The sequence below is a fragment of the Peromyscus leucopus genome, chromosome X (assembly GCF_004664715.2).
Source record: "Peromyscus leucopus breed LL Stock chromosome X, UCI_PerLeu_2.1, whole genome shotgun sequence".
Classification (NCBI taxonomy): Eukaryota; Metazoa; Chordata; class Mammalia; order Rodentia; family Cricetidae; genus Peromyscus; species Peromyscus leucopus.
In genome coordinates, this window is record NC_051083.1 from 33,231,653 (window position 1) to 33,242,696 (window position 11,044).

The 11,044-nt window shown below is 45.2% G+C and overlaps 1 protein-coding gene across 1 annotated transcript; it reads right to left on the minus strand.

Annotated features, from left to right (window-relative positions):
- Positions 1-2,532: 2,532 nt before the first annotated feature.
- On the minus strand, positions 2,533-10,809 carry Rs1 (retinoschisin 1). The gene is made up of 4 exons (XM_037198765.1): positions 10,657-10,809; positions 6,728-6,909; positions 6,093-6,288; positions 2,533-3,763 (listed from the first exon to the last, which is right to left on the minus strand). The coding sequence occupies exons 1-4, from the start codon at positions 10,807-10,809 to the stop codon at positions 3,611-3,613; spliced, it is 684 nt and encodes a 227-aa protein (XP_037054660.1). The 3' UTR covers positions 2,533-3,610.
- Between the last annotated feature and the right edge of the window lie 235 nt (positions 10,810-11,044).

The window sequence follows — 11,044 nt, forward strand, 5'->3', positions numbered from 1 at the left end:
AAACCTTCTTGACCCTAGGCTTGGCAGCAGATAATACACCAAAAGAAGTAACAGGAAAGTTGTGCTTCCTTAAAATTTGGAATGTGTTGTTGTGCTTCAAAGGACTTCACCAAGAGAGTTTTAAAAAAGAAAGGCCAGATGTGGTAACCCATAATCCCAGAACCTGGGAGGCAGAGGCAAAAGGATCTCTGCGAGTTCCGGGTCAGCCTGGTCTACATAGTGAGTTCCAGGCTAACCAGGGCTACATAGTGAGATCCTGTCTCAAAACAACAACAAAAACAGGATGGAAGAAATGTATGCATAAGAGAATTGTATGTAGAATATACAAAGAACTCTTAATGGATCAATGAATTGAAATTTTAAAATGTGCAAAGGGTCTGAATGTTTCTCCAAAGGTATGCAAATGGTTACTTGAAAAGATACTCAACACTATTGGTTATTATGGAAATGCAAATCAAAATCACCATGGAATGCCACTTCATTCATGCTAGGATGGATCTAATGGAAGACAAGAAGCATTGCTGAAGATGTGGAGAGATTGGAACCTTCATACATTGTTAGTGAGAACAGAAAATGGTGTGTGCAGCCACCTGCTAAAGTAGTTCTTCATAAGGATAAGCATGAGTCACCAAGTGACCCAGTAATTCTAACAGTGTGTATGCTCAAGATAAAACATGTCCACAAAAAAATTTACACACAAATATTTATGTTAAAAAAAAACAGCCCCCAAAGTGGAAACCACCCAGATGAATGGCTAGATAATAATTGAATATCCCTACATGGAATGATATTTACAAAAAGGGAAGAAGTACTTCTCCAACACATGGACTTTAAAAACACGATAAGTGCCAGGCAGTGATGGCACACACCTTTAATCCCAGCACTCGGGAGGCAGAACCAGGCGGATCTCTGTGAGTTCGAGGCCAGCCTGGGCTACCAAGTGAGTTCCAGGTCCAGGACAGGCACCCAAACTACACAGAGAAACCCTTTCTCAAAAAAACAAAACAAAAACAAAAACAACAAAAAAACATGATAAATACAAGAAACCACGAACCACTATATATCATAGAATTCCATTTATGTGAGAAAATGCCCAGAACAGGAAAAATCTACATACAGACAGCAAATGAATTACAAGTAACCTAGGGCTGGTGTGGCCGATGGCTCATGGTTGAGGATTCTCTCTGGGGTGATAAGAATAGTCTAAAGTTACTTGTGGTCATGATTGCACAAGTCTGAACATACTGTCGTTGAATTATATACCTCAAGTGGATAAGGACTGTTTATGTGAACTTAATAAAACTATTATTAAATTTATGATGTGAACTGTCATTTGGCAAGTCTTTCTCCATGCCTCACACCCTTTTGTTTAATTTTTCTCTGATCAGTACTCTTAAGTTACCGCCATTTTCTCTGACAATTACTCAGTGTGGTGAACAAAGTAATTCGGTTTTCCAAATAAGAGTCTGCTTTCAGGAATTTCATCCAAAATGGATTTGTACATGTGTTTTATATTAGGAATGTCATTGTGCAATGCCACCCCCCCCCATACACACACACACACACCTGTGGAACTCCAAAACACTAGGTAGGAAATTGGAGGCTTTTGAGAAGTTGTTCCATTCACTGAGAAGAATGTGACATCCAAGGTCATTTTATTGATTGATTGATTTTTGAGAGGCATTCTCACTGTGTAGCCTTGGCTGGCCTGGAGCTTGCTCTGTAGACCTGACCTTGAACTCACAGAGATCCACCTGTCCATGTCTCCCAAGTGCTGGGATCAAAGATGTAAGCCACCAAGTCCAGCCATCCAAGGCCATTTTAGTGTGGGTCCATGCAATCCCTTTAATATCTGGAAATGGAAAGTTATCTCAGAGAAAAGAGCTGCTAACCAAGGCTCCACTGTGTGTGTGTGGCCAGGCCCTTGTCTTTGGAGGGTCCTCCTCCTGTGGATTGTCAGTTTCTCCCTGTGTGCCTTTCCCAGAGGTGGGCCTCAAACACAGCATGAGCTATGTGGCAAATGAGACCAAGACCAGTAGTTATTCTCTGAGACTCCAAAGCTCCCCGCTAAATGAGCTACTCCAGCCAGAGACTGATGAGCCAAGTCCATTTCTACCCAAAGAGGTTTCAAATGCCATGTTGGGCAAGCCTGTGTGAGTGGGGAAGGCAGAGGCTGGAGGGGAGAAGCATCACAGAGAGAAGCTATAGGCTCTTTTTTTCCTGCGTGTGTGTGTGTGTGTGTGTGTGTGTGTGTGTGTGTGTGTAGTCCACATCGGGTGTCTTCCTCAATTGCTCCTCACTTTATTTCTGAGATAGGGTCTGTCAGTGAACCTGGAGCTTATTGATTAAACTAGACTGACCAGCAAGCTCTAGGAATCCTCCCGTCTACCTGCCTCCTAGTCGTAGGATTTCATGCCTGGCTTTTTTTCTTGTGACAGAGTCTCACTGTGTAACCCTGACTGGCTTGGAACTGCTATGTAGACCAGACTGGCCTCGAACTCAGAGATCCACTTGCCTCTGCCTTCCAAATGTTGAGATTAAAGGCGTTGCGCCACCATACCTGTCCATGCCTAGCTTTTTACATGGATTCTAGGATTATAAACTCACCTCCGTATGCTTGTACAGCCAGCCCTGTACTGACTGAGCCATCCCCACACAGCCCTCTATGACATGAGCTCTGACCCCTTCCCACAAAGCACGGTCTCCTCCCAGTAGTCAGAGCTATGTCTTGCCTCAGCTGTTTTCAAAGTATGTTCAATTTCTGGAAAACTGTAGCCATAGATAAGGAAGGTGTGATATAGTCTAGCCATTTGGGTGTCCTCTATGTAAGGGAAGCCTCACTACCCACACACATGCAGCCTGCTACTTGCATTCATTTCCTGGTAAGCACAGATGGACAGCTTGCTGAATGGGTCGCAGACTGGAACTCTATGTAAAAGGAACTCCAGCCGGCCCTAATTCCCTCAGGTCTGTGACTAAAAGCCCAAACCCCTTCCAGGCAAAAACAAGACGGGGAAGCCTTGACTGGTCGGGTCGGTTGGCTGGTTGGTTGCTGTTTACGGACTCTTGGGCTATGCTACAGGCTCCCCTCTTTATCCATGCCTGCCTGCTTCTCTCCAGTCCTCTCTAGTCGGGATTTAATGAAAGTTTTAAGGGCAAGCCTTCAGCATTCATGTGAGGCTTTGCAAAATCGTATGCTCCTGTTCTGAATGTGGTAAGAGCCAAAGAGAATTTTCAAATTATCAGAGCTGCTTTGTGTTCCCCTGGGTCTGCACCTTTGACAGTGTCACTGAGACAAAAAGAAAAAGAGAGAGGGAGCGAGCGCAGCAAATTACCCTTGCTATTTAGGTTTATGGAAGAAAATTGGTTTGAGGGATATTTTCTTTGTTCTTATTTTCTTTGGCTGAGTTGAGGAAATGCTCTTTTTTTTTCTTTCTTCCACTGAAATTGGAAACTATATCTTTTGAAAAAATGAAATATTCTCTACCCAGATCTGAATTTGGAAGTGCTTATAATCTCCAGCCCTGTTCATCACAATGGCAGGTCAGGGGCCCCCCACCCCCACCAAGCTCTCCCTATTGTGGCAGGACTGACTGAGCTGAAACAGGCATCAGGCACACTTGCTGGCACACTCAAGCAGCTCCATCCGGATGGCAATTCGGACATGCCAGCCTAGAGGGATCAGTCGGATGAAGCGGGAAATGATGGGGGGCCGCAGTAAATTCTGGACTGTAGAACTCCGGTCCGAGTTTCCGTAAAAGACCTAAACAGAGGGAGGAAGTCTGGTCATATAATATCCACACACAAATGTGTGTGTGTATGTGTGTGTGTGTGTGTGTGTGTGTGTGTGTGTGTTGCCATGGCCTTGTATGTACCAAGCAAGCACTCTACCACAGTACCACATGCCCAGCCCACATTAGCTACATTTAAAGTGGTCAGCAGCTCCACATGACCAGTAGTCACCATGGTGGCCAGTTCAGATTATGAATATTTCTGTCATCACAGATGGTGCTATTGGATGGTTGCTAGAATATGCCTCTTGACTCTTCACCACTTTTCCATTTTAATCCTTTACACTATGACAGAAAAGTTTGAAAGGGTCCATCCCACACAAGAGAGGTGTTCGCATGTTCTGAAGATATCCAGGATGCACTCAAGTCAAACCTGTGCTCTGAAGTTGGAAGGCAAAGCTTAAATGTGTGTTTCTACTTTGTTCAAAGTGACAAGTGCCTTTTAGGCTTGGAAAAATATTTTTTACAAACAGACAAAAACTAGAGGGGAAATTCTGGCATTGAGAAGGTGGTATTGACATAAAGAGATAAAAGGTTCACTTAATGTTTTGCAGGAAGCAACGTAAAATGTTGCAGGTACTTGACACTTTCTGAATTTTTCATCCTCTTTCCAGGGTCATGGTGTTCTGCTCCATGACATAAGAGCGTTTCATTTCCTCCTGTAACTTTCTCCTAAAAGTATTTAACTGCTGCACTTAGCTTTATCCAGCCACAAAATAGGAGGGCCTTGTCTGCAGTGATCCTGCTTTTCTTCCTAGCAACAAGGCCTGAGCTGCCTTCTCTTTAAGCTGTTTGTCCTTGAGCATCTTCAAGTCAGCAGGAGGAAGAGAGGGAGTTGATGGACTGCAACCTGAGACTTCATGAATGGAGTGGAGTGTCTCCTTCAGAGCTCCATCGAGCTCTTCACAAGCACAAGGCTTAACAAAGAACTCTAATGTCTTTTGGAGAACGTAACTGACTGGGAAGACCAGCAACTGAAATTAGGAGGTGCTGGAGGTGTGGCCCATTTGGTAGTGTGCTTGACTAACAAGCACAAATGGCTGGGTTCTGATCCCAGCACCACATAAACTGTCCACGGCACATAAACCTATAATCCCAGCACTCGGGAGATGGATGGAGACAGGAGGAGCGGAAGTTATCCTCGGCCACATAGCAAATTGGAGACCAGCGTGGATACATGAGAGCCTGTCTCAAAAAAAATAATGGGTTTTTCCCATTGTGTCAAACTCTTCAAAATTCAACCTATGACTGTCTCACTGAGCAAATTGTCTCAGGACAATTTGAGGAGAATCTGAGGAGAACTGGAAGTGGTGGCATGTGCCTGTAATCCCAGCGTTCAGGAGAGTGAGGCAAGAGAATCAGGACCAGCCTGGACTGCACTTCAGAGGGAAGGAGAAAGATAAGGAAATAGCTTGAAGAATTCCTTGCTGTTGGGCGAAAAAAATGGGTTAGCATTTCCAAACACTAGTGAGTTTTTGATTCGATTTTATTGACTGCAAAGACAGCCAGGCACTTAATATGTTTAGTTCCTAGTGAAGATCTAGAACTCAGTCTGCAAGGATTAATAAATTAAGTGTGTCTGGACTGACACCATCTTTTAAATAGCCATTTAGGCTATTAAAATTAGTTCATCTTAATATTAGGCCATTGCTAACATTTTCAAACTTGTTTTTAGTATTGCTTTTATTACTATGTGTATTCATGTGTGTCTCTGTGTAGCTATGTGCAAGGGAGTACAGATGTCCTCGGAAGCCAGAAGCATCTGATCTTCTGGAACTAGGGTTACAGAACGTTATGATCTGGGTGCTGGGAACTGGACTCTCTCTCTCTGCAAGAGTAGCATGTGTTCTTAACCACTGAGCCATCTCTCTAGCATCAAAGTGCCTAACTTGCTGGGCTTCCTTTGCAGCTGTCAGTCTCAGTCAATATAGTAAGAAGAGACCATAACTATACAAATGAGTGATAGCAGGTAAGTCAGGCCCATGAAACCCCACAGTCAATGAGCCAGTGAGTTTGGAACAGCCCAAATAGCCAGGGTACTGTTTTCAAATGACTCTAGGCTAACACTGAGAACTAGAAAAATACCTCTTTGGCACAAAAGAGCAGCATTCATTTACAAACTACTAGTTGCCCAGGCTATATCTGGGAAAGAGAACAAATCATACAGTGGAGGTGGAACATGGATGACCCAACATGCAGAGAGATCAGTGCTCTGACACAAACATGGATAATAGGAGCCTAGGTCTGGGGCAAGTCTCAGTGGATGTGAGCTAGAGAAGACTTGGAGTGAGTCCCACTTACCCGATTATTTCCAGTCTGATCCTTATAGTAAATCCAGTTCAGGCGTTCATCAGTCCTATACTGCACGCTGTACTTGGTCATCCACTCATCTATGTCACAGCGTCCTTGGGTAAGGATCCCCGAAATCACCTTTATCTCCTTCAAGTCTATCTGTAGCCACTGGCTACTGTCCTGATACTTGGAAAGCCAAGCGCACCTGCCGGGAACACACCAAATTACCAGGAGCCATCCTCTATAAATGTCTGCAAAAAGCCCACAGGTGCCGGATTTTGAGGGGTTACTAGCACCAACAGGTCATGCCAACTCTGGGAATCCTCGGGTCTTTTCCTAGGAAAGACTTCCCTGGCCTGTTTAACTGATGAGGTCTTTGCCAACAGTGTTCATCCCTTAAGCTCAGTGGGTGTGCAGAGATAGGCTTCCAGTTGTGCCTCCCTCTTCACTGTGTGCCTCCAGTGTCAAGGAACTCACCCATCCTGCCACCACTGTGCTCACAGTCCTTGGCACAGCACGGCACTCAGGCAAGGTTTGTTGAATAAGTGTTTTCTCTGCCGTCCGTTGATGAGACTGACCTAATTTCTCATCTTTAAAAAAAAAAAGTAAAGAATGACTCCACCTGGGCTGCCTGCCCTACTTACCCGAAGCCTTGACTGTTGAGCCGGGCCTTGTTTGCTGTCCATGAGGAATACCAGCCCACGTACTGCTCTGGGTTGGAGCAGGTGATCTGATCTGGTGTGACCTCCCCTGACTCGAAACCCAGGGGCTTGTGATATGGGCATTCTGAGGAGGAAAAACAACACACACTCAAACACCCACATCCCTAGCCAGCGTAGTGGCATGTGTATGTGTGGAGTCCCAGGTCCTCTGGTCTGCCCTGAGAAAGTATGGAGATCCCATCTCAAAATCCAAAAGAAGGTATGAACCCCTTATCCCAGAATTCCAACAGGAAATGGCTTAAAGAACAAAGCAGAAATGTTGGCAATTTGCAAGTGGAGGACATTTCATTTCTCAGCATGGTACTGGATGCAGAGAGCTGAACCTGCTTCTATTAAGTGCTCACATGGAATGACAGTGAACTGAAGTAGATGATTTGCCATAGAGACATTCACTCAACATCCATAAAAGCAGGTGGGGGAGGGGAAGGGGAGCTGGTTCTATGGCAACCTCATGGGGGTGTATGGGAAAAGCATCACCTCCCTCATCAACTTAGAGACCTAAATGCCAAGAGGTGCTCAGCAAAATAGCATATTAAAATGCCAGGCGTCCAGCTTTAGTTCCCTCATTATCACAGGTTGAACTGTGCTGCATAAGAACATTAGGGTCTCTAATTGTTCTTGAGCAGCAGATGAAGCCAATTATAGGAAGAAAACAATGGTGAGCGACAAAAGTGGCAATTATATACTGAGACTGACTTCCTACTTGTAAATTGTCATTTTCTCGCTGTCTGAAGGAAAATAACGGACAACTTTGAATAGGCAACAGCTGAAGGGGACTACTTTGTTCCAAACGGGGACAGCCAAAGTGGTCCTTATAGGCTAGTTGCCTGCTACTCCCTTCTCTTTGTAAGTCCTCACATTAAAACTGGCATTGGAGCTGGGCAATGGTGGCGCACGCCTTTAATCCCAGCACTCGGGAGACAGAGCCAGACGGATCTTTGTGAGTTCAACACCAGCCTGGTCTACAGAGCGAGATCCAGGAAAGGTGCAAAGCTACACAGAGAAACCCTGTCTTGAAAAACAAAAACAAACAAACGAAAAAAATCGGCATTGGGTTACCTTGCCAATTGACAACCAAGCATCTATCTATTCTCCCTTCTGTTTTGACAAAAAACAAAACAGTGTTATGAAGGGCAGCAATATCACTTGTTTAATAAATAAACAAACAAAATAAATAAATAGATGAAACACATACACCAATTTTGAAGTCTTTCCCAGAGTTTTTCGAAATTAGGAGTGACTACATGACGTAATGTCTGATATAAGAGATTGTCTGTAAAAGTTGTCTGATCAAGTTTTCTCTTTGTCCCCTTTTTGTTCCTGTTGCCTAGACAGAAGGAAGTCACGATAGCTGGTGCCACTGCAGGTCACTTGCACTCTGGGGGAGCCTGCAGGATCCTTAGGCCTGCTATCCTTAGGTAACTCTCTAACCCTTAGTCCTTTTACAGCATAAGCTACTTATGTAGGCAACCTCTTACTGGAATCCTAATCCAGTTCCTAACTGAAATCCTATAGAAAACAAACGATAACTTTATATACATCCATTCACCTAGTCTCCTACTTGAGAATGGTAAGTTCCAAATAAGGCAAATGAAACTATGTTCTCCAGGTGTAAATCTAAGTTCAAGCAAAAGATGTGTATTTGCTGTGGCATCATCACCTAGAACCTTAACTAACAGGAAATGTTTGAGTCTTCTTTGGGGTTGAGCTTCCCAAATTCAGTAAAACAGGCTGGGCCAGTAGGTGGGTGGTAGTTGTGTTATTGTAGCATGCACAAGGTTCCATCTCCAACACACACACACACACACACACACACACACACACACACACACACACACACACACACACCACCTTCAGAAATGGCCATGCCCTGTCCTCAGATGCCAGAGCAGAATAGCTGCAGACTTCATTCGGGCCGGGATGGCTCAGCTTCTTTTCTACCTGTATGTACATCTCAGCAGGGCCAGGGCTGAGGGGACAGCATTTGTAGTTTATCAAGTACTCAAGGCCTTGGAGTCTATTAAAATCATGCCTGTTTTCGGGAGAGAGGCTCGGTGCTTTTATGAGCCACTCAATCACACCTGGTGTGGCCGAATCATTAGAGGAGCTTATTAGGAATGCAGTGTCTAGGACTCCACTCCCGGAGTGGAGTATTTTTAACAAGCATACTTTCAAAGTGCATTTTAAAAGCTTTCACCTGCCAGGGAAGGCATTGTGTGGACTGGTGGATTGAGAGAGCCACACACCCAGCCCCTAACACCCTTCCAGCCTGCAAGACAGGGTCAAGCTACCAGAAGGTGGGCAAAGATCCCAATGGCAGAAAACAGGGGTTTAATGGGCCTTCTTCACCTGTCACTTAACCTGTTTGGTTTGGTTTGAAGGGACAAGGTCTCGTGTAGCCCAGGCTGGCCTCAAACTCATTAGGAACACTTGCTATGTAGTAAAGTCTGGCCTTGGTCTTCCTGCCGTCACCTCCAAATGCTGAGATTATAGGTATACACCCACCCGCCTCCTCAGGTTCTTTCATTTGTCGGGGTGTTTTTGTTTGTCTGTTTGCCATGAAGGTAAATTTGCCAAGCACTTTACCAAATGAGCTACATTTGCAGCCTTATTCTGTCAAATTCTAACCAGTTATCTCTAAGTCAGTTCTGCTTTGAACATCCAATGACCAAATTCCTTTGCTTTTTTACCCTTTCTCTTCAGGGCCAAGGGCGGGGGGACAGAAAAGGAAGAAATTTGGTAGCACTTTGCTGTCCCTGTTTGTGGCAGTTTGCTCCTTCCATTTGCTCTTTCCATTTCCATTGACTCTCGCTTTGTTTCCCACGTCGCCCATGTGACAGGAATAAGCTAAAGACCTACAGAGGCAGCGTCCTCAGGGACCTGGAAGGGCTGCTCCAGCTGCCAAGATATAGTCATTCACTTGTGTTCCAAAGATGTGATTTGGAGGCCTGGGATACAGCTCAATTGTTAGCTTACCTAGTCCTAGGTTCCATCCTCAGAGCCTGGGCATAGTTGGACACAGAGGAGTTCAAAGACATCCTTGGCTACATAGTGAGTTCAAGGCCAGCCTGGAATATCTGAGACCCTGTCTCAAAATAAATTTTTAGAGAGAGAGAGAGAGAGAGAGAGAGAGAGAGAGAGAGAGAGAGAAGAAAACAAGCAAATACAGACACAAAACAAGCAAATACAGACACACTTATCTAGGCTGCACTCACTCTCCAGGGCAAGAAACTGGGCTTCATGTGGCCTCCAGGATCCTATGCCCAACTGCTAGGCTCCAAACTTTGTCTTGCTATCCCTTGAATAATGCCACTTGGATAGCCCAAAGAAGCTTGGTGTCCTTTATCATCTAAAGTGGCTCTGTGTCATCCTACTTCCTGTCTGGTGCTCTGGGTCTCAGGCCTTGACATTTTTAATCCACAAATCAAAGACTACAGACCAAGAGGGCTCAGGCTGGGCTGCACCTTCTAGTCACCCCCAGAGCTTCAGGCATACCAGTGCTCCAACACATTCCCGTAGATTGTTGGCAGGGATTGGAGCAGAGTAGGGCCCCAGAGTCACAGGTGATTATAGTGAGCCGTCAAGAATTAGCAGGCCTGCCCAGTGCCAGCGCACTTCATTCTTCACGCCCTCTGAGCCTGTTTCCTCACCTGTGAATGAGCATCATAGTAATATTGCCTCGAGACACTTGGCAAAAGATAACGTGAAATCCTGTTTGGCAACTGTAGGCTTTGAAGAGTACAGTGTCTAGCTAAAAAGAAGCAAGCTGTAATACTGGTTGGTGGTGTGGGGTAAATTCATGAAGCTAGATGGATTCTTTCTTGGCTTTGCATGTTTTTCTTTGGACTTACCATGGCAGAAATCCAACGCCCCTGTGCTTGTCTGTCCTCCACTCCACCTACGCAACTGGCAGCATCTTTCAGGATTAGGAAGATGAATGATGAGGTGACAGCCTCAGCTAAGGCCAAAGGGACCTTAGGGAGGCCAGAGTTCACTGGAGACATGGTTCCACTGAGGAATGGGACCAAGGATGAGCTAGCCCTCTGGACAGCCCCGGGAAGCCATCTAGAGATTCTAAGGAAGTGTGGCCTAGAGAGAGGTTCCACCATACCAGCTGTGCACTTCCTGTGTACCTCACCACCAGGCAGTTCTTGCAACCTTCAAAGGGCAGATCCCCAGCCTGAACCCCTGGATTTCTTAGGTTTTTGCGTGCCCCCACCCTGCTATACCCCATCGTCA